This window comes from Sinohyriopsis cumingii, chromosome 1 (assembly GCF_028554795.1).
Source record: "Sinohyriopsis cumingii isolate HCF-2022 chromosome 1, ASM2855479v2, whole genome shotgun sequence".
NCBI classification, from domain to species: Eukaryota; Metazoa; Mollusca; class Bivalvia; order Unionida; family Unionidae; genus Sinohyriopsis; species Sinohyriopsis cumingii.
The window spans coordinates 127,466,697-127,492,426 of NC_142961.1; the positions used below are offsets into that span (position 1 = coordinate 127,466,697).

At 32.5% G+C, this 25,730-nt stretch overlaps 1 protein-coding gene across 1 annotated transcript in view; it reads right to left on the minus strand.

Annotated features, from left to right (window-relative positions):
- Window positions 1–968: 968 nt before the first annotated feature.
- LOC149807838 (uncharacterized) overlaps window positions 969–25,730 on the minus strand; it is a 118,183-nt gene continuing 93,421 nt past the window's right edge. Inside the window, exons 18-30 of the mRNA XM_089971347.1 lie at window positions 25,184–25,220; window positions 23,554–23,651; window positions 22,642–22,761; window positions 16,885–17,063; window positions 11,153–11,288; window positions 10,640–10,789; window positions 8,480–8,579; window positions 8,033–8,106; window positions 7,239–7,370; window positions 5,961–6,089; window positions 4,770–4,918; window positions 3,890–4,025; window positions 969–2,907 (exon numbers count right to left, since the gene is read on the minus strand). Of these exons, the coding sequence (XP_089827473.1) occupies window positions 2,827–2,907; window positions 3,890–4,025; window positions 4,770–4,918; window positions 5,961–6,089; window positions 7,239–7,370; window positions 8,033–8,106; window positions 8,480–8,579; window positions 10,640–10,789; window positions 11,153–11,288; window positions 16,885–17,063; window positions 22,642–22,761; window positions 23,554–23,651; window positions 25,184–25,220 (1,521 nt within the window). The 3' untranslated portion in view covers window positions 969–2,826. The remainder of the gene's footprint in view (window positions 2,908–3,889; window positions 4,026–4,769; window positions 4,919–5,960; window positions 6,090–7,238; window positions 7,371–8,032; window positions 8,107–8,479; window positions 8,580–10,639; window positions 10,790–11,152; window positions 11,289–16,884; window positions 17,064–22,641; window positions 22,762–23,553; window positions 23,652–25,183; window positions 25,221–25,730) is intronic.

Below are 25,730 nucleotides of genomic sequence, written 5' to 3' on the forward strand. Positions count from 1 at the left end.
CAAACAATCGCCGGAGAAACATTGCTGACCAGGATGATGTTTTATATTATTGCATGGCAGTTGTACCAATAAAGAATAAAACTTTATTGTAAGTTTGTGCGTGTGTTGCATCCGGCGTATGGAAATATTATGCCCGTTTTGCAATCATACCTGGCGATGACGATTATGGATTTTCAAAACTACCGACGCTTTGAAGCGATTTGTGTCAAAAGGTTCACCTGTTGTTCATGCAATTATAGTAGGTACACCGATCGGAGTTTTTATAGGAGCTATATTACTAACACACTGAGTAGTGTAGCGGGATGTAACGCTAATCTAATTTCATCGCAACTACAATAAGGGGAACGAGTTTTTTTTCTGACAAATTCAAGCTGTGGCGCAAGCGTTATTAATGCAGTTAGAAAGCGATAGTATTTTGCTATTGAAGATAAAAGAGTTAGTCACCACGACCGAGTTCGAGACACTGCTGGTGAGAATACAATCATCCGATACATTTGCACAAAAAAGTAAAACTGTAGGCGGAACCAAAACAAGCAATTTGCATGCAGTAATATTCGAGAAAACCTGTGTTGCTCCATGTACGATCAAGTATATTCCGATAGAATGTTCGTTGGATGCGTCTGAGAGGGTTTACAGCTGTTAAACTTTGAGAAAAGTGCGAGATCTTGGATTCATGTTTATTACTCACGGGGATTTATTTGTAGCAAAGGAACACGACAGGGACAGGGCGTATACAGTTAGTTAGTCCTATTAAGATACAACAATTTGAAGACTTTTCTTTCGGACTACTAATGTTCTTGAACTCATGCTGTACTGGTTGAGCAACATATGTTTATATGTGCTTGCATAAGAAAAGTCTTTTCACACACACACACACACACACACACACACACACACACACACACACACATACACACACACACACATATATATATATAGTGTTTTTATTTCCTAGAGAAATAATGGAATTAAAAAATTCAATGGAATTATTCGATATTTATATAAGATAATTACAGTACAGTAATTTCGTAAACTATTGATTAATGGTACATAAATCAAAGAGCATGCTTATCATTTCTGGCCCATACAAATAATGTCTTTTGAATACAACACTTTTAAAAGGATACTAAATCAAACATCCAAAACGTCAAAGGGTAAACACACTAATCAGATTATATGAACGCAACGGTTGATCTGAAGTATTGAAATTGTCGTGAAATTAGATGTGACATAATATTATTTGTAGATACTTTGGTCATGACAAAACATTATCCGAGAGCAAATACTAGAACATAGATATTAAACAGGTGTTCGTATAATGTACACACCACATCACTAGGGGAAGTATACTATAGTATAAATTTTGCAAATTAAAGGATTATTCAATGTATTGAGGTGTACATGATTGTTCAATTATGGATTTATTTTACACACTGATTACACTTGCATAAACATTTACAGTTACAGAGTTTATCTGAACATTTTTCAGATGTAAATTTTGCAGGAACAAAAGCAACTATCTGGCTTAAACGTTTAGAAATAACTATACTGCATTTTATTCGCTCTAGATTTACTTCAACATTTATTAGAATTGAGTGTAATTTCACTAAAATGATAAGGAAATCGTAATAAACGACAAAAGTCCAGAAAATATCTGCTGCTTGAATACTTAATACGCATCGGAAAAAGTGCATTCCATTGGCTTGATTTATCCCCACTCTTAACATTATTATGAATTCACATCTAATTACATGTCACAAATCTCAAGTGGACATTGTACAGTATTTCCTATAGCAATGATGATATGCAAAGTATCATATACTTAAATTAAATACACAATATTGCTTTATCACTGTTGATTAATATACTGATATTGCGATTATTAAATATTTAAAGAGCATTTTTGGAAATAAATAATTGATACTCCAATCGAGGACAGGATTTGCAATCATTTCGGCTGATATTTAGCGTCAGAACGATACACGTAACTAACAAAATATCACTGGCGCAATACTAGATTAATCATATTGCTTATAGCATCCTATATACAAGTCACTAATACAAGTTATAATAAAACAAATGTAGATTTTCAATTAAATATAGGACACAGCAGGTATATAACAGCTTGGACGTTTGGGCATTTGTCAAAGCTAACATACTGGATATTATCGAAAGCTCGATATTGTAAAACAGAATTAGCCACAGCTAGAACTTCTAATGCTCTCTAACTAGTTCTGCGTTATCAATATAGCAAACAAAACAAGCACAATAAATCTGATAATAGCTAAACGAATATACATGATTATATATTTAAAAATATTAGAGTTGTGATTTAGTGAGTAAAGGGGTTTTCTAGAAAACAGCACAAACATAAACGATCTCATGTTATTTCCACATAATGTGTATTTAAAGAAAAAGCGTAAATTGCGTGACTAGGCAAGATCTTAAACAGACACGAATTTGCAAGTCACGTGAAATAATCTGCTAATTAAGTCTTGCCATTTCGATATTGGTGTGTAGGTGGATGTAAAAGTAATTTTGGCAATAAGTACGATTCCTTTAAAAGCAATATTACCTTTTACATTACTCCTACAAGGTTTATATTGTTTTGTCAATTATAGACTCTAATGGCAGTCACTATACTTAACTGTAATAATGGTAACAGTCAATACACAAAGTTGAACTAGAACTTAAATACATTTTGAACTGAATTTATAAATTAAATAACTACTTATGTGGGTTTTAATAATCACGTTCTAAACTGGGGAATAGAGGTTACTAATATGAGACGTGTTCTATTTATATTGACACGTTCGTAAGTCTTATTCACAGTCCTGTGAAATTGGAATAGGTGTCGAACTGATTCAGATAGGCCAACATGGCGTCGTAACAGAACTTGAACTGATCCTGGAATAGACAAATAATACAATAAACATAATTAATATGAACTATATGACCAGCCATGAAGTGTATGCTATATCTGTAGCCACTTAACGGACTTCGAATGCCATTCGGTGTATTAAGCAGTTAATTTTATGTTCTGTAGAAATTTACGATGATTATGGTGGAGACCAAAGTTTGATCTTCCTCACTACTGCATGTAGTTTGAAAAACTGTTCTTTAACCAGCTCGATTTATTATTTTTAATTCATTCTAATTATTTCAGCTTCCTCCAAATTTGGACTGATTCCGCAATTAATAAAAAGTTTCATTGGCTGGGATTGATATCTTTGTTTCTCTAGAAGATAGAAATCCCCAGTAATTGAAGTTTAAGTTGGCTATTCAAATACAAATATTGGATTAAGCTTCTTAAAGTTACACAAAATGTGTGCAGTTTTACATATTATTCATCTGAATTATCGCGATCATACTGATGAACATGAGAATGTCTTGAGGCTATCATTGTCAACATACTTATTATCGTACACGACATCCTCATTACCCCTATTACAGTGCAATACACTTACTACTAGATAATAATCACATTCAATTTGTTGCAGGGAAGGTGTTAACATTCGTTTTTGCGTAGCATTTTGTAATTATGTTCGACATTCCCTCAAAATAGGGAATTTAAAATCTTGACCTTGTTTTACGTGAATAAGAAAGCAAATTAATTTGTGCTTTTTCAGGTAATGCTTGTATTCTAATTGTCGTAACATATCTTATTATCTTATAAGATCATTAACATATCGATTCCTAAAGTCCGGTGAATACATTTCCTTGACGAAATTATTTTAATAATTGCAAGATAATTCATATTTCTGAAGCAATGCGCAATCAACAACTTTAGTTTGAATTTATATATCATAAAGATTGTTTACTAGATCATTGATTAATAATTTAAAAATAAAATGATAATTCAATAGCTAATAAAGATAATGCATCTTACCACATTTGGAATGATCTGAGGTCGTCTACTTCTCATCTGTTTAATTATTTGTTCCACAGCAATATCCTGTTCGATTTTGGTCCGTTCTAACAATGCGGCAATCACACAGAACAATCCACTTTTTTCAGCGCCATCCCTGGTTCAAATCATAATTCATTGTATATATTTAATTTGTAACCTAAAATGGTCAATTTGATATTTAAGGAAAGCGAGAGCCATTTGGTCTAAATTAAATCGTATACAAACAACTTCTTCATACTATATTATTTTTCCGGGGTCGGCTTGCAATCAGAATAACGCTGCATATTTTTTCGGTGTTCTGCAACATCTAGATTTAATTCAGAAACACATTGTCGCTTACATTGTTCAATACTATTTAATATCATGTTATACATGTGGCAAAATATGACGATGAGTGGTAGTTATTGGCCTTGTTAACATATACCTGGTCTTCGGCGTACACCTATAGTATCAACGATATTCCTGCAAAGGATATTAACGCAAAGATAATATTTCAAATATTTTTTTATAATATAAGGTTCTAGTTCAGTTTATACATGAATTAACACATGACCTATGAAATACAGATCTTAATCCTACAATATTCATAATTGTGTTGCTATAAATTTGTCAGTATTCAATGTCGGTCGCAAAAAGAACAAAACATGAAAGGTACATATTAATATACGAAGATGTATGGTCGGTTATATATAACTGAAATTACTATGCACCTCTTTGTGAATTAGTCCACAAATCAACGCAATAAGAATGAAAGCGGTTAAGAGATATGAGTTATGCTGCATGAGTTGGTATGCAGCAAACAATGGTTGGTTTATTATTACCAGTCTAAGACTTATATAAGACATAATAGTAATATTACATGCAGTGAACAATAATAGGTTTGCTGCCTGATTCTTGCTGCCATTTCTCTATTAGAGCAACCTGCTTCAACATTGCTGTCGGTGACATGGGGACAGGCTTCCCATCTTCCCAGTAGGCAGCTCTGCTTAAACGGACCCTCCGACGCTGCTAAAATCCCAATACATATTAAAAGTACGCACATTATTAAGACGAATTAGCAATTAATATTGATGCTAATTAAATATTATAAATATATATATTCTTGAGACTGAATCAATGTTGGGAATAAAAGGTATTTGGTTAGGAGTAAATTTATTTTAAATATTGCCAAACTTTATTGAGTGCCACATTATATCTTCATTTTTAAAATAGTGTTGGATTTAATGTACTGTATGTAGAATAAAAACCTAAGTTTAGAACACTTTAATTGACCGTAAGATTCAGTTTAAAACCGGTAATACATACTAATCCAAATAGTGAATTGTTTGATGGGCTTGAAGCGTAAAGTTGATAACAACTAATCAACGAACATGAAACGGAAAGCTCAGTTAAAACAAATGATGGACTTTTGTATATCAAAACTAAATAATGGTTTAATGCTACATTGGATTATGTCATGCTAAGCACACAAAGTTGCCATTGGTTAAAGTCCATTAGATGTTTAATTATATGACTGTAGTATAGCTATCCTATTGTAAGGCGCTCCATTTTAAGATCGGTGAACCATGTGATAAACCTAACTTACGCATGCAATAGTAAATTATACTATTTTTATCCGTCTATTATTGAAATATACGACCGGATGATTGAATTCATAGAATAGTTTGTGGACATATATTTACTTTAGGCCAAAAGACGCACTCTTAGAATAGTTCTAAAATTATCCCGAAATTCTTGACAGATTGAAAACCAGTTATATGGAGCCAAAGAGTCATACAAAGTAAAGACAAATTGCTTTCTATATTCTGCTCCTTTTATAGCTCGCTAGTATGATACAATTACCAAAGTGTATATCGTTCCATTAGTATGTAGCAGATATGTGTTAACTTTGATAACACACACGGAGGATATAAAAAAAACGTTCGAGTTACATGAATTTTATATTTATTTTTATTTCAGCGCCATATTTTAAATTGTTCTGATCAAGACGTAATAATTTGAACATCACAAATGTGTTGATGATAATAAAATGTGTCCTCAATTTACAGACCTCTTCTTGGTATTTCAGTAGCATGGAATAATTTGTACAAATGTCATCGCAGGATTTACTTTCAAGAGTAATTCGGAAGGGTCCTATCTCTAACATGTTGTTGTCCTCTGTCCAGTAGCGTTCTTCTTCCTTATAACAAACATGTGAAACTTAAAGGAAATGTTAGGGGTATACAAATGTCATGTTCATTTTAGTAAGGTTTTTAAATATCAACCATATACACAGCAAATTATTTAAAAAGTAAGAATGACAATGATTCCTCGTCATATTCCATTTTGGTTTTTTAGCTATATTTGTCATTGTATTTAACTATGATACCTGTCACAAAAATAAAAATCATATAGCCTTGATTATAATATACTACTGCTTTTAGCGATACATATATTCCCTTGTCATTCTTCTTGAACTATTAACAGCTGTCTCTACTACTTAAACATGTTTGTATATTTTGTGGTTGTATTTAAATATTAGCTGCGTTAATTATAAATGGAATCACATACACACGAGCAATGACACACCCACTCCCGCAGCGATAGACTGTACTATTTTTTATCAATATTCTTTACTCTTCGAAGAGTAAAGTTAACTATAATCTTTTACTAATTTAAACGAGCCTTATTTGAGAGTGAACTTTAATAATAACATCATAGAACCGTTAATACCATTTGCATCACATGAGACGGCAATGTCACCGACAAGGGAAGTAATATAATGTTATAAATCCTGGCTTGCGTAAACCACTTTACCAGCAAATTAATACATAGCGGTGATGAAGTAAAGGTACTATTTACATATGTCTTACTAAATTTAAATGCATTCATTTTGACAGATTCTCTATTGTGACCATTGACGGATGAATAGTAAAGTGATAGTAGCAGGTACAGGTTATAGGCTCGAATAATGCATACCATTGTTTGCAATCTCCGCGAATGCACTGTCTGTCAAGCTTGTCGCTGCTTTTGTGCTATAATTTGGGAACATTGTCCACAAACGATTTCTTCGTCTAAGTCCGATTACTCTCGGGCAAAGACATGCACGTATTTTGCAATTACTGCTGCAGAGACGATGAATTATTTTTTCCTTTGAAAAGGAATTTAAGTGACTTTAAATGAATCAAATATATCCATGGAAACTCAGTGAGCCAGATTACTTTGTAGAAAACATTTGTGTTGGCGAATCACGTGCATTTATAATCTTAAGTGATGCTAAGTGGTCATTATAGGAATATGATTTACACTAATTTACGTAGCAGAGGTAGCGCGTTGATTTCAGCATTACCTTCATTTCTGATAGCGTATTCAGCATCACAATAGAACCAACTTCAAACTGGTACACCATCCTCCAAAAATCCACGATTGTGTTCTCAAGTGGTGTTTGGGTGATGATAAAGATGTTGTTCTCCTTGTAAGCCTGTATAATGTACACACGATGTGATACATATCCATCTTCCCACTTATCTCATTCTCTTATATATATATATATATATATATATATATATATATATATATATATATATATATATATAACTATGATATGCATAAAGAGCTCAGTATTAATGCATAATTCTCTGCGAATTATTATGCATTAGCTTTTAATTAGCTAGTATCTATTGCCATAACAAACTGACTTCATGAATCTATGCATACTAAACCTAAATTAGAGAAATAATGTTGGCATTATTATTGTTTTATCAAAATCAGGTGGAGTCAACACTTTCTCTATGTTATTGCTAGCTGCATTTATCGGTCAGTTAAATATGCAAATATATGATAGATTTTAAATGACTTCGCGATTATAGCTTTCGTGAAGCGTATATATAAACGTCGCCATATGTTTAAATGATGTGTCATGCTTATTCAGGATTTCGTTAGTAAACATAATGTCTAGTGAATCTAACGATCAATACAATGACTTGCATATATTATGCATGCTTGGCAACCATTTAATAAGTTGTGGAATTCACACAATTTTCTCGTATAGATTGTCCGTTCAAAAATGGAAACACGATGTCATTTTGGGTAACCTATATGTCTGAAAACTTTATGATTTGGCACGATGAACAGATCACATACAGGTAGGAAGACAGCATTGATGTAAGAATCTCTCCCTTTGACGTAGACATTTAAAAACAGGCAATGGTTTTTGTCTGAAAAGGAAACAGTACGAAATAAACTTCTTATATAATTTATTTACAACCAAATATACATGCACACATTCTTTCCAAATACTACACTTTAAAGTGTGTAAAATAGGACACAATATTGATAATGTCACATTCTGTAGAAAAGCAGGAATTCATTAGCACTGTAATCGATTTGCTGGAGAGGCTAGTCAAGGTACATCGATTATATAAAACAAATGAAAACAGCTTCCAGATCTGTGATCTTGTTACTCCAATAGTGAACTTCTGATGTCATTTCTCAAACAAAAGGATATAGAATTATCATGAACATTTGAGTGTTTTCCATAAAGTTATATGATATTGAAACTCTAGAACGAAACGCATGTTCCAATGATACCTGGCAAAATGTTTGAATATCTGTTTTTATGCCGATGTTCCATGTTCTTCGCGTTTGCATACACGTCTTCTTCTGGATCGGACACATACATGGGTAGCTTCTGCATATAAACAAAGATATTTAAATTTTAGATAACCTGAACATGCGGATATATGTTTAAGGCGTGGTGAGTTTATCAAATGGAAATTACAAAACCACTTTATGAGAAAAAGATTATTATGTTTTTTAAGGCAGTCACTGTTTATACGGGGTGTATTATTCCTAGATATCAAATATTGTGCCATATAAATACAGGTACTGAGTGTTTATAGCACCAATTTTAAATTTTAAAGATGGATTAACTTATAAATCATACGGTTCTGTTTTTATTTCCAGTAGCCAAAAATACCGACTCTTTTCTGAATTGAAAATTAAGCTCAGAGAAAACGTGTTCTTTGATATTTTATTTTATAATAAATTTATGCAAAATAATCGATTCATTAACATGAATCGTTATATTTATTATGGAAAAGGAATAATAGTATGCTCAGAGATCTATTTGAATGTTGAAAAAATAAAATAGTTGTGCTTGCTCTATTCCACACTTCTCAAAGCTCGTACGCTTTCAGATTTGTTCATTGTCTTAAACATTATTTAGTCCCTATGTAATCGAGGCATTGTCCATTTGTTTCCGTGTATAAAGTACACGAAAAACTAATTCCTGTATTGTCGAAATGTATGCACTGAGGTATTAATGAGGACGTGGGATAAACGAAACTGAGAAAATATAAATTACATTGTTACGTCATTGGCATATTATAACGTTTTATCACGTGCCACAGTTTATGCACCCAACCATATGCTTTGTATTCCAACATAACAAGCAAGCAACGAATCCTATGAGTTTCGTCTGAAATATCATACAATTCTCCACGTCATGCGCTAAAGTCACAGAATGGAAAGGGTCATAGTAATTAGTTGTAAATAAAGTGTCATCAACTTAGCAAAGAGATGGTGAACGGAATTTTAGTCTTGCGCCTGAAACTAAATGTAATTAATTGCTGATCACGACTTAACGCTCAAGTCTTGGTCAACAGCCTTTGCTTGACATGTCAATAATGTAAATGACCTTTATACAATGTGACAGTGATATTCGCAATACAAATGCAATTATTTATATTGGACTGAAGTACACAATGCATCGTTTTTAACTGACGGCATAATTACGGCGAATACTTCCTATTAATGTGATATGGGTCAATGGGATATACAATATGAGTTTAATTTTGAGATGATGATGTTCCGCTTGGAGTTATATCCTATCAATGTGAGGCAAACCAACGCTAGGAGTACAAAAGTCAGTATAAAAACGGTACAAAATCATAATGGGTCATACGTCAAGCTACGTTACGTTATAAGTTCATGATTCACGAAATATATTGTAAAGGAGTTTCTGATATATGATGTACAAAACCTCCTTAACCCATACATCACCAGTCAACTCATTTTTTTAATGAATCGAGTCAAAATTTAATATAAATGCACCTTGCAGAAAATGGGAATTATATAGATAACCACGTTGAATAAACCGTCTCTATATAACGTTATTCATCAACATGCATATCCATTTTACATTACCCTGCACTGTTTGCATCATTGATCGTACGGATTGCGTTTTTAATATGTTACAATGATATCAACTATCATCGTTGTTTTTAAGCATTTACAGATCATTGTAGTTTATTAAACAAAATATCGATAATGAAGACAAACTGATTCATAGCCAAATAAATTCAGTTTAAAAGCTTTAAAATCGCTGGAAAGAAAGTGTCTCTATACGGTGTCTTGTTTAAAAATATGTATCGGAATTTTAAAAAAGTACAGTATTTTGCAAAATAAGATAACCACACAAATCGATAACGTCAGAAGAAGTTTGTATAATGAATATTCAATGGGAACTATGTCAAGATTTTAATGAACACAGTTTTAATGTCTTGAAAACATGGACTATTTTATTACAAATAAAAATCATTAAAGTACGTGGAAAAGCTAAACCTTATAAAATGAGTTGTATGAACGTTTATATAGGACAGCTCATATTGATATCATTAATACGACGTTCTAAACATGAAAATAACTATAACTATGCTTAGTAAAAATATTAAAGTTGTAATTATGTACTTCGAATTCATCATCCAACATTCGTTTTCTTGTCGTAATGTCTATTTCAAGTAGTTTTCTGTGAGTTTCTTGGAATTCACTAGTCGACACAGCCATAGTGGTACAAGTTAATGCTTCGAGGAGAGCCTCGTGTAGAAAGATGTACTGTTCCTGAAAATTAAATGGAAATAAAGATCACCTGTTTCAAGTTTGTAGGACGTAAACACGTAACGTTTGATATGTATTTATTACACTGCATTTGCTGCACTAATCGCATACCTATATTATCTGTTACGCTTGATGTAATGAAGTTGACTCAGCGACGTCAAACCAACCTAAGTAGTTCTGCCCACCAGAGATTAAAATAGATACAGTTTTCAGAGGTCGGTAGATACGTTTGTTTATCAACTCTGTGTGTGTAATGTATGTAAAATTAAGTAAAATCTCTCCTCTATAAAAATGTAGTATTATCATAATCATTTTCATTGTCGTCGGAGTAGTCATCTTTATGATGTGTATCATAATAATCCTTACAAGAGTCTGCACGAGGTTGACTCTCTGTTTCCTAAGGGTCTCTACGCATTTCACCACATTGATGTAGCCCAGCTCCTCTGCCTGGTCAAGAAGGCAGTCAAGAGCCAGGAAGGTTCCCGTCCTACCGATTCCAGCACTGTTTATAAAAATAGGAAAGAAAAGTGAAAACAAATATTTAAATGAATTTAATACAATACAAATCTAATTACAATGAGAACGACCAAATGCTGATAAAATCAATTTAGAGCAAAATCAAGGGCAATGATGATTTCATTATTCTACATCATCGATCAGACAGTGTATTTAATAGCTACACCCAGTTTTTATTAGACACATTGTTTATATTATTTAATGTCAAAGGAGTTGTTATTTTCTTCGCGATTATATTGTAATACGAATACATAATATCACATTTTCATAGGCGTTTGCTTCATTATTAAGCACTGTATTACAGATTCAAATCCAATGTAATCACCAATATAGCAGTGGATTTAGATTTTACAATGTGTCGCTATGGAGGTTATGATTTTGATATATAAGGTGTGAATAGAATTAATAATCGATAGAACTAGAATGCCTATAGGAATTTAACATTAGATCGCAGTAGTCCAAATATGGGAATTTAATAATGGTCTTCATTTTGGGTGCAACCACGCACAACCTATTGATAAGCATGAAACACATAATGACTAACGCATGCATCTACAAACCAACACTCACATTCACTGACAAACACTATGAATGACTAGCACTCTCATCTAGTAAGGAACACCTGCGCCAAGTAACCAATGCTACGTCTTTCTGAGCAGCAACCAGTTACTAACCAGCACCAATGCCAACTAACCAGTATGCAGTACTATTGGCCAGAAACGACATTTGACTCTCACAACACCAGCAAACATATACATAGTCTTCAAACCAGGTCCCACATATTTGACCAACCCATACGCACACTAACAAATATACATTGTTACTGACAAGCACCTAGCAGGACTGACAATTCGCCGACACCTATTGTCCACAACACAATATTACTGATAAATAAATCTAGTAACTGATGCGTAAGTTTAGGATGCAAATTCTGGGGTACAGTAAAGAAGATTAAAACACCTAATATGAGTTAGACACTAACTATCGCAACCATAAACTCACCATTTTAGAAACTAAACAGAGGAAATGAATTATCGTGGACATAATGCTGCCTAGAGTTCGCTGGACGCATGTATATAATATAATATATCTTGTATAACTATAACAAAAATTATCTTAGCGGTAAATTTGCGATTTGTTGTACTAATGAGATAAGTTGCATAATCAGTGGAACCAACCCATAATAGCATTATAATTGACATGACTAAAAGTAACGCTAATGGATTGTCATGCAAAATAAGGGATGTGTCTAACAAAATGCTGAAAATATGAAACTTTCACGGGATCTAAAGCAAACTAAAACTTAAACCCTGTAAGGATGGTTTTCAATTTCCCAAACTATTTTAGGCTGTAGCTGAGATTATACAACGTCCGGATAAACTACAAAATATCAATATTTTGCGGTTACTTACACATTAACTAATTTTGTTATTAACTTTAGAATAAGGTCAAGCACCCAATGATCACCCATTACCTACATTGGCTATCCAACACTTACAGGAATAGACAAAGAATAATGTGAATTATGTGATGATCACTAAATGCCCATATTTACATTTCATAATACACCCTTCAAACAAAACATATGTGTAGCACTTGGCTTCATAAAAGTCTAGTCTGGCGTTGTGCCAATTGTGTGTTTCGAAGGCAGGCGTTGTTGGTGCTTTATACATCTCATAAATGATTTGGAGCTAGTGAGAGCATTAACAATTGTTGCCTAATCAAAATTAGCAACACACTCCGCAATTACAAACAGACAAAGCAACTCAATATCTCAATTAAGAATTTCATATTGATCTGAACATTCAGTATTGCACCACTAAAGTTCTTGTAATCAAAGCTAGTGTGACGGAACATTTCAAAGAACCGTGCCAAAATAAGTATGTGTAATGTGGACTATTTATAGAAATAAGTCTGATTGCAAAATTACATCAAGGTGGTAACATATGTTGTCACAACCTTCAATCGGTACCATTTTTTGCAGGATCGGGTGTGTTTCACGAAGAAGTGTTACTCAAGACGAAGTGGCAATATATGGACTAGTGTTTGGAATTTTTGAGACATCCTCAACAGACGGATGGCAAGTGCGGCAGGTTGGATTCACATCGAAAAACAAAACCAACGTCTGACAGAATAGTTAGCTAACTAATAGATTATTACGTTCTTACATACATCAGTTTCGTGCACTACACTTACTACGTGAATTTGATGTTATTATGATAAACTAATGAAAAGGTATCAATCACTTGCACGACCTAAAATATGTATTCAAGAAAGATAAAGACAGTTTCAATATTGAAAACTTCTCTGATCAAAGAACAATTAAAGAGGGAAATTTTTAAAATTCGTGAGGTCATTGCACAATGGAAGATATCCACCCAGTTTCGATACTTGAACTTATCCATCAGAAGTCATTGACCATAACAATAATATGAATCAATGATGTCATTAAATGTGGCATCACCATTTTCAATGTTATTTCTGTAATGTCCCTAAAAACAAATACAGCAGAAAGAATAGTTTGGAGGGTGGGTGACGCAAATATTACATTTAAATAACTTCATGGTTACATCTCATGTAAAGCATATTGACCTTTTAGACATTACACTAATATCATGACCACACTGTGTGTGTATGTTTGCATTCATTAATTTTATAATATGAGAACCTTTATTGATTGAGCCAATTCAGATGATATAATTGTGACTATTATCATTGAAATTCTGTGTTGGAATTGATCAAGTAAACTAATTTTATTGAAGACGGTTGGACTTACGTTATCCAGGGAAAAAAATATAATTGGTCAAATACAATATAAAACGTGCGACAGGATATGTATGGGGACAATATCCCAGAAGAAATAAACGCAATCGTAGTAAAAATGGAGTAAATTAAAACTTTCAACTTATATGAATGACATATTGCATAACATCGTTTAGTCTCTTTTGTTCCTCTTCGTTTATCGTGTTCATCAATAGTACCACGTAGCCAACATAGCTATCAAAATTCTGAAGTAATGCATTGATTAGAATGGAGTTGTTGCACATTTATGTTCTTTTTTGTTTCCTGTTCCGCTGTTTACGGCTATTCTCATATCATACTAGCATTTCATCTTTTTAAAATTTTGACAGCGGTGAATACCAACATCAGGTAAAGAATGCCCTACCATTTAATGTATTTGATCCTTCTTATGTGAGCTGTATGAACATCACTGCACTCACATATACTGAATAAATGTGTTCCAGATAGGATGAAATGAGATATTGACCATACAAGTTTAATTATCTAAATGAAAAGTATTTCATGTTTCTTTATTTTAATATAATCCAATGTTTCCAACTCCTCGTCAGTTAAACGTTAATTCGTTTTCTCTTGTAATATGTTCCATTCGCGATATTGACACTCAGTTCGTGTTTGTAGTTCCATTTAAACTATAGTCGGGTTACCTTTATCATTCTTGTCAATGAAAAATAAGCTTCATGTTGCATATCCATTATTAACGCATTATGATCATGACGGAAGGCGGGCAAGATTTAGAAATATATTTGCACATTTTTATGACGACCAAAATAATACTGAGGAACGAATTAGTTGAAGCTCTTTTAGCTTATTGTAATTTATATACTGTGGATATGAAAACTGAAAAATAATTGGTATATGTTAGATAAATCCATGTAAATCTTAAAATAATTTTAACACTGATGACACACTATATCAAACAATTTAGTCTTATAAAACTTAAATACAAAACATTATAAACTTAAGAAATTACAAATCCTACAGTAATTTCTAAAATAAGTATACCAAATATAATGTTAAAAGCAAACTATATAAGTAAAGAATTGGTGGGAGTAGGAGTGACTCTCAAATTTACTCGAGGAGGTAACATTTGTATCACAATTTGGTTTCTTACGTGAAGATATTTACATCAACCAGTAGAAAATATTGTCATACGTAAGCATATAAAAATATGTATCAAACAAATGAGAAATTAAATTAATGAAAAAGTGTGCATTTCAATAAACTAATTGACTTATGCATTAAGAAAATCAAATAATGATTTAATTTAAATAATTGCTGAAATGGGCATTTTTTTTCTTGTTGAGTGGCCGTCTTGTAATATAGCTACAAATATACGTAGAATACATCTACAAGAAGAAAAACAGATTAGAACTGGTAGAAATCTGCAGTAGTTGCCGCCTCATAAATATAGGCCTTTACAATATATCTTGAACATTAAGGGGAACAGATAAAACAAAACGAAAATTCAGTTAAGAAAGATATGAATCGAAATGAAGTATAAATTACAACCGTCAACATGAATAAGTTAAAATTTTCATGTCAGGGCTAGTTGAATATTCGAAACGTGTACAATATTAACGAGTTAGCAGCATAAAAAGAAATGATAAAAAATGATTTTAAATTCGACTTCGAGAAATTAAACGGGTAAGAATTTAAACGAAAGGTGCAACAAGTGTAGCCATTATTGTAACTGTTGGTCGTTTGAAACATATCAAATTATATGGCTAGTAAATTTGATAAATAAAACTTTTTTCTCACTTCTTTAACACTTGCTACTCTTTTACGTGCTTCTGCTCTTCCTGCTTTTACGTCTCCTCCACCTGTATTACTTTCACACGTTCCATCGACTCATCTTTACATAATATCATAGTCTTCACAAGTTATGTTAGTGATTGGCTTCAAGGATCAAAACAATTACCTCATATACGTGATGGTTGTGTAATCAGATAGCTTTTGAATGCACCTAGATATGTTGCTTCGTTCTAGGCTTATAACGTAGTTTTACCAATCCTTCCATGAACTATACTATTTTTCCGCTCAGATTAGTGGTGTAGATTTTGGATAGGAATTTGAAACCTGCTTTCGAAACAAACACAAAAAGGCATGAAATAGAAACATTCTTAAAAAATATAGATGATTCTTTGTTCATGTCATTTCTTTTTTTTTTTTTAAATCAAATCATTTGCTCCTTTTATACCTTTGATTGGCTAAGTCATATTCAGAGGCAATGTCATTGTCTGTGTAGCTTGAATCATATTTATAAAAAATGCGTATTTAAGTATGCAGTTTAAAGCAGGCATATACATATCCTTTAAGCTATTTTTGTACCAAAAGTTATACTAATTTTAATAAGTATAATAATCCATAAGCCACATAATTTATACCACTTTGCTGGTGCACAAAATCTTGTCTTTTTTGTTTTTATCTGATTGACGGTCATAGTTTCCAAAACTTAATTAACCAACTATGCGAACTCTTTGAAGTAATGTTCTGTTTTAAACATTTTCACCTAATGCGCATCATTTAAAGATCATATATGATCAAATGCTTAAGTTAATTTTGGAATATATTCAAGTGTCAGACAGGTTCTATCTAGCAAATACTTATGTCCATCTTGTTGCTATGCATCGCTAAACCAATAAGTTACTTTATATGTATATGATATGGATATTCTATACAAAACATAGTCACTCCAATCAACCAAATAATTATCCAAGCATTAAGCGTGCAAACAAGCAACAATGAAACTAAAGATGACAATGGGAAACAAAATTACATGCCTGCAATGAACTAGCATCGGTCCTTCGGCTTGTTGTCTTGTATTTGCAGCATGAATCTTCTGACGGAAATGAACCAGTGATGATGCAAACCTCGGTACACCCCTGTCTGGCCAAGCAGTGAAGTGGAATTGACTGATTTGATGTGTTTCAGTTTTACCTCCTTTTGATTTTCCATTTGTCTAAATGCAGACATTGATAATTATTCTAAGGCTTGCATAATGGCATAATGTAATCATATAATTTCATGATAAGCAATGTGACTCCTTAAATGTAATATTTTGTTTATGACACTACCTACATAAATTGATAATATTGTTATTTGTATGTAGTTTTAGATTTGTCACTTTGGCGTTAACGATAATCAAGGGCAAAAAAACCCCAAAAACATTACGTTTCTAATTGAAATTATTTTCCTCAATTTATTCAAGCTAAACAACTTAAACTACATAGTATGAGCCGCTTAAGAATATAGCTATCGTTGTACATTGTTTGGACCATTTGTACAGTTTTTCTAACTATCAAGTCACTGACGTTAGATCCTGTTTTCAAAACTTGTATAGTGGTTTAAATTAATAACTATAATTTAAATAATATACATTTATTGTATGATTTACTAATCAATATGAGATAGACATAATTTAAGTTGATCCTTTTATCTTAATTGGACATGTTTCAGATTATTATAATGAAGCTTTTTTTGAAATTAATTTGTTTATCAGAATGTGCAATTGAAGAGATTCTTAGTTTACGTGTTTAGGCTCAAATAGAGAGTAACACAAGAAAGGGTGAAAACAAGAAGTAACATATAAGAATTTAACTCCTGGAAGAATTTTTTTAGAGTTTTAAGAATTAAAACAAAAAATAATCCAAGAATAATCCATGAATAAAATTTTAGAAGTCCTAATACTAAAATATTCTAATGATTTCAACTGCGAGTCCCGACAAAAAATCCACGATGGAAGACAATTACGTAAGTTGTATCCTGTAGTGTGTTAAAATTTACAATTCCCTGTTGAAACGAGAAATATAACTCCGGTTTTGGAAATCCGAATACTATTTTGTAAGAGATGTCTTTGTTCAAGAATCTCGTATGAGCACACGCATGTCTCCAGGAAAAAATGAATTAATCCTTTGGGGATCCAAATAATTTGAAATAACTCGAAGCGACACAACAGTCACTTTCCAGTGTTCTTAGCCCAACAGAGAATATTTCTATAAATGAAAGATTATAAGAATATTTCTATAAATTAAAGATTATAACGTATTCTGAAACGCAGTTTCGAAAATCCCCAAGCTGCGAAATCGAAAAGGCGAGTCAAGTAATCATTTTTTTATATCACGTACGCCTAACATGACCCTGACGAAAACCAATCATTTTACTCAAAGAAATAAAATAAGTAAGTGTTTACTTATTAATCAAGTAGTCCCATCGTGACCGCGACAACAACCGAACATTTTAAAATAAAAATAGAACTTATTTACGTAGCTACTACTAATTTTAAATCAAGGTCAGGATCTGGTTCAACATTTTGTTGCTTACTAAAGAATGATCAAGTCAACTGATGTTTTGGAAATATATCATCTGCAGTGAACAAATTTACATTACAATATAAAAGAATTTAAAACTGAGATATAAACAATTAATTTATAATATATATATATATATATATATATATATATATATATATATATATATATATATATATATATATATTAAATCAGCTATAATTAAATCAACTATACATAAAAAAGATAGTCATTAGATTGAAGAGATATTCTTCAGATATACAGAAATATATGCCTGTTCATACCCGTCTTTAAGAAAATAAAAATGTTTCCAAGCTTAAAATGGAACATAATTGCATATACTGTGTATTTCATTTAGTACACCTGTGCAACAGTGGGCATATATTGCCTGGCACAAATCGTTATATTTATATGATTCATTATTATTATATAGAGCAACTTCGTATATTCTGAGATGGGCTTACATAATGAGAAAGAAACGTTACTAAAGCAGTAAATGTCATCACAGTACATTCACACTGATTTATAGTTAGGTTTGAATAAATTTTAAGGAATGACTGCAAGAAAGAAAAAAAATCTTTTTTAGCAGTAGTTCCCCAATATGTATTAAACATCAATCATAATAGCGTATATGTTAATTTAATTGCAATTTTGATTGAAGTAGCAATCAAATTAAGTTATGCGATTTGTGCTATAATGCACGTGGTGTAAACTACTGCAAAGAAATGAAAAATTCCTGACTGATAATTGTGAAGAAACTAATTTTGACAGCTGAAGTAATTTAAATGTTTCTGGCGCTAACATTGAATATGCCAAGAATGTTGCCACTACGGAAGGCGAAGGTGGGAGCTAATATTATTCATATGAGAGCAAGATAAGCATTATCCATGTTAGCTGATGTCCATTTTCCAAAGCCAAACCGACTTTCTGCCAGGAGCCTTTCGCCAACAGGATGCACAAGACTTCAGAGGAATGATTGCTATGATTATAGACAGTATGGGGGTGTCTCGACTTGATCCCAATGAATGAGGCCTGCTGACTATTTTAAAATATCATCGAAGTTTTTCACGTCATTCACATTCCCGTAAGACTGAATCTCATCTGCCTTATTACACAGCAATGACACCTGGGACTGTATGAGTTTGCGTTGCACATTCACTTCGGTTTTCATGACGAGTGACCTTGTTTCAAACTTGCAGCAACCACGTAAACAGGTTATATTCTTATTTAAAATGATCGGCTGTTGTCAAGGTCATGATGGGACTTCGTGTATAAGATGCAAACAATTTGTTTCTACAAGGAACTGTAGACTTCAACACTACATAATTATGTAACCTGTTTCTCATTTAGAAAACCCTATATAGCAGAAACTTTCTCATTAAAACACTGTTTTGGATGTAGATGAGTACATAGAGTCTCAGAAGGTTGGACAGTCAATCTCGACATTCTCCGGGCTGAAATGGATTGTATCTAGTTTGCTGCACAGTTCTTTGTCATATACCTATTTCTATTTTTCCTGCTTCCATTTGGAACCATACAATTTTTCAGAACACTTGTTGCTTTGTGGTCGACTGCTAGGCAGAACGTGTATATTGAGCTTGGAGACTATAAACCACTGGTCAGTACAGCATTCTGAGCTTTTCATGGGCTCTGTCAGTCGAACATACACCCAGTCCCCTATCTTGTTGACACGTTTTCCCTAATGCGCCTTTGCTTGTAGTGTGGGTTCATCTAAGGCGTTGGAGCTTAGGAAGCCGCAGGAATGTCCAGCTGAGTATCAGTTCGTGCACAGTGCATTTCCGAAGCAAAAGGAGTCCGTTGTTCCATTTGCCATAATTTGTTTTGAGTATGACACGACTTCATCTCTTGTGATCGATGCCAGCTCTAGTTAAGAAAGATTAAGTGATGGAAAGCAGTGCAGAATCATTCTCAATCTCGTCCAGATTCATCTGACACCAGTAGCGACAAAATGTCGAGACGAATGGAGACGAGTCCGAATGGACTAGATGAACTTCTGATTTTCCAACACAAGAAGTGGTGCCTTGCGCTGTCACACAATTCTTGCCAACTGCCCCTATACATTTGGAGGAAGAGTCTATCCGTTCGTCACCTGATCCACCATAGAGGATAATCTGGACGATTGAGCAATGTGCAACTGTTAAAACTGGGTCACCGTACATCGCACGTATCGTGAATTGTTTCTTACTGTAGCAGACGTAGCCTTATCTGACATGATCTGACACACACACACACAAACACACAAACACACAGATATATATATATATATATATATATATATATATATATATATATATATATATATATATATATATATATATATATGTGACACACACACATGTACGTGTGGGTGAGGGTGAGTGTTGATGAGCGCGTGTGTGTTGACCCGGGTGAATGTTTGTCATGAGTGATCACGTGGTGATTGTGTGATCGATCAGTGCACGATAACGTCGATTTGCCATAGACTTAATAAATGCCCTATGTGCTCGTCCTATCGTCTCGGGTCTAACGACACGTTTTTCCATTTTGTCTACGCCTATGGTGGCGAATACAATTCGCGAGAATAGTTATATCTGAATGTTTAGGGTCTTCGGGTCTGTTAAGTTGTCATTTTTATAGTATTTATAGTATCGTGTTGCTATATCTTGAAATACCGGCATGTGGGTTATTTGTTATGTTTGCATCGTTTGTAGTATTGAATATTTCATTATTTGCTCCGAACAGTTCTGTTTCAGTATCCTATATTCATTATTTGTGCTGTTTCGTTGTAGTATTACGCCGGTTTTTCTATTGTCTTGTGTTGTGATATTTTGTTCTGTATATATATATATATATACATATGGGTTTTCAATAGATATAAAGTTATGATTATGGGCTGTGTCTCTTCAGGTGAGAAATCACGTATCGTTGTTGGCATTTTAGTTGCACACTTCAAATCATAGTTTTATACCAATTATAGGTGAATAGGAATGGTTTCTCAATATATGCCAAGAAGGAAATTCTTCTGTATGTTAATGTGTTCCTTATCTACAGTCGAATCCATGCCATTAAAATAGTTCAATCAACAAATGTATTTAAGTTTTGAAGTTGGAGTAAGAGCCAAAGGGTACTTTTATGATTGTTAAAATTAGTCCTTATATAGGTGTAGAAAGTTTATATGTTGCTCTAAAGAAAATAGTAGAAACAGTGTTAATAAGTAACACGAGTGTAGGAACACTAAGTGGAAACGGTACTCACACTCAGCCACAATTTTAATCTTACCATAAAAGTAGCAACACGTTCATTTGGTATTATTTAACTGACAAGGTAATTCAATAACAATACATACTACATAATACATGATTCTTGAAAACTGTACATTGTTTACTTAGTTGGATATCAGTGTTGAGAACCATGCAAGATTGTCATAAAACGAGGTAATATTGCTACATCAGACACGCAACAACATTTACTAATTGATAAATAAATAACTTAAGTTTGTAGTATATCTGTATATGCATACTTTGAATCTTTATTAGAACAGCTGGCTGTAATTAGGAATGATTAAAATGTACTTCAATAAGCACTTCTTGGTATTACCTACAGGTTGTATGCCATTATAATTCAATATTCACTAGACACAATACAATACACGATATCTAACTTAATCAAGACTCAATCTGCTACTACTAAGTTGATAATGATAGGTTAATGATATACTAAATCCATATAATGCTCTCCTTTACTTAGATATACTATTTTACATGTCATAGCCATGTACAAATCATTTATTCTTTGGATTTGATTAGAACGATACAATAACTTTACGACAGCGTTTTAAATATGTTGCTAACAACATGAAACAAGATATATAATTGAAATTGACTTTGAAACACCAAATATCTTCATGATTTAATCAAAGAATATCTCCTGAAGACAGAACATATGTTACCACAGAATTTAACAAGTAATCAACACAACGTCATTGATGAAGAACTTCGATCCGTTTGTTGTGTAACCTTACGTTGTCATTTATTCTGTAACCTGACAAGTTTCCTATATGACAGTTAGGTGCGTCAGCTGCGGGCAAGTGGAACATAAAATAGTCTTTTTGCCGAATCGAATTTGCCAAAATTTAAATGGTTAAAAGAACACAAGTAACTTTACTTCGGATATATTACTATTGGATTATGTGATGATGATGTAGGGTGTCATACTAATAAAACAATTTACCTTTCCTATCGATAGCCTCCTTATTGTGAAGTCCGAAAACGTTTCGCACTGGATTAGTCTTATGACAATATCTCCATATTCCACAGAACCCTCATCAGGCCAATATTGTTCACACTTGTGCTGCAGACGTGTAAATTAAGAGTAAACGTCTTGTATCAAAGAATCCTAACAGAAAATGCAAGTATCTTTTCAATATGGTCCTGATTATTCTTAATGTACATAATGATGATTTTTAGTTCGTGGAGTACATGTCACATGTTAACTTCAAAATGTAAAACAGAAGAAGAACCAATATTAAAGCGATTCTAAACTAATATGAAATATTATAACGATTAAGCAAGAAAATTTATATTAGTCATATTAATAGAAGGCAGAGCAACAGCAAAATGTAGTGGTTGTAGTTGCAAATGAAATAGTAGAGGTCCTGAATTTTGCTACTCATATACGATTTTAACAAATGTAAATAAAACAATCACATTAACGGGGTGAGATAATGCACAGAAATTAAAACTACTTTTTTCAACAACAAACTGAATACAATAGTAATGTACTTATGCATATCTATATTTGCTATTAGATAAAGGTGAATGCATTATTCTTTGATTACCTACCCAAACAAAAAAATAATTATTTGCTTCAAGGTTTGTTGATTAGATTTGTCTTCTTATTCTGTTTAACAAAGTAAGCACAATGTTAGAATGGCAATACTAGAGAAGAACATTTAAAAATGAATTTACATGTTTGAAGTTTCATGCATAAAATGTTGAAATGAATATATGAACCATATTATGCTCTCTGTTATTCTCAACCATTTGATTATATTTGATTCAATTCTAAACATATCTTCATATTGTAAGGTTCACACAATATCGAATGAAAATATTTAATTCAGGCTATAATAACTGCATTTACCTTTCCCTCTTCCGTGAGATTAGTGAGCATAACAATTCTGCTGCATTTAGTCTGCCAAATCATTCTCCAGAAATCATTCAAAATGCCTTTCGTTGGACCTAGCCACATTGTTACAAAGTAGTTGAATTTCCATTAGTAATGAGGTGAGGAAATTGCATCCAGTATTATAAAAGAAAATCATTGACAGTTCCATAAAACAGCAGAACATTTACGCACATGTCTATAACATTGCAAAAATAAACTAAGAAACAGGAGGCCTCAATGCGATTAATATTGCTGATTTTAGTATCTGATATATAAAAATAGGAAAAAGATGGTCTAAATATTTTTGGAACAATTTTAAATATGGTATTAAGCGCAATGTCTAATACTGTTAAATATAAACTAAATATAATGCATCATGCAGAAAGTCTGGAATTGTAACGATTTTGTTGCTGTCATTTAATTTCCTGTGACGAATAGTTTTTAACTGGACGATCATGAATGTTGGGTTAATAACGGTAAATAATTTGATGAAAAGCATCCTGGGATATATGACATTCAATATGTGAAAGACTACAAAATAATGCATATATGTGTAATACTATATATATAAATATTTAACTAAAGATCATATAGTGACAGTAACGTTATTATGAATATATTTAATTCAAATCGCTTCTGCTGGGCATGATAATGTCATATATTTTAAAAAGAAACAATATATATAACAATTCACAATATTGCATATACCTAACTGGATTAATCTGTATTGTTACCTTTCGCTTCAAATTTAAGATTACTCGGTTTAATCATAAATGTGTGTCATTTGACATATTTAAAAACTCGTTGACATATAATGTATAAGTAGTTTTAATATTTTCCGCAAGGGGGAGAACTCAACACAATCCCGAACATGTGATCTCGATTATCCCCATCATGCGTTACTTCTCTTGACTTAATAGACAGATTTACAAGTACCGTATTTCTTATTGTAATTTACAGTGGCCATATTTAGTAGCAGATAAGCATCGTCACTAAAAAATCGAAATCTCTTTTGAAGGCAGATTGAAATTATTTGAATATATGTGTAACAGTTTCAAATTTTACTGTTTTCTTTCCAATATGGCCATAATATTTGTACTGATACAGTCTAAATGGGGTTTTATTTTGTTGGTTCGTTTTTGAGGGGATGGTCAAATTTTACTAACGACTGTGATAATTTTTCTACGATTTGCAAAATTTTAACAAATGTGAAAGATCATTATGCCGGATAATTTTTTCTTAAATCTTGTGGAGCGGCCTTTTGAAGGAAGATGCATACATAAATTGTAAGCTGACGAAGCCAAAGCACGACTGTTGATGGATCCTATCACAGGCATGCAATGCCTAATGACAAAGGTATATAGTCTTGATAAAGTATTCATATAAATTATACCTAAGAGAAGATACATGTATGTTTCTCATCTTGATGATAATCACGTTCATATCTAATAGTACTTATGATACTAATGTTATAATATTGCACTTATGTGTAATGGTCGGTAACTGATAGAAAATTCATAAAGTCTAATCTAATAGATTGCTCTGCTATTCAAGTAATAAGTAATTATGATGGCTTTCATCATTTTCTAGAATAATAAATGCTTACCCTGTGCCGCTATGTAAGTATGGAAGGTCTTGAAACCCTGAAATATATATGTCTATCTATCTATGTATCTATATATCTATCTATCTGTGTGTGTGTATATATATATATATATATATATATATATATATAGAGAGAGAGAGAGAGAGAGAGAGAGAGAGAGAGAGAGAGAGAGAAAGAGAGAGAGAGAGAGAGAGAGAGAGATTGCATAATCACAATTGTTACAGAAGTAAATATATCAAGCAAATATAGCGGTAACATTGGTCTACTTGTGATTTTATAAATTACACATTTTTGAGAGGCTGACTTATTGAAATGTTTCACACCTTTACATGACTGAGCTTTAGCTGGGTGAGATCAAAGATTAGCACATACTTAAAAGTTTTCCTATGAAAGAAAAATAATATGATACTTTGTCAGTTAAAGGACTTAAGGGGTTTAAATTTCCGAGTAAATTTCAATTTCCTTGCTTTACATGAATAGGCCTACAATGGCTTAGGATAGAATTTCACCTTAATTTCGACACGGGTTAAATTATAGTATTTTGAAA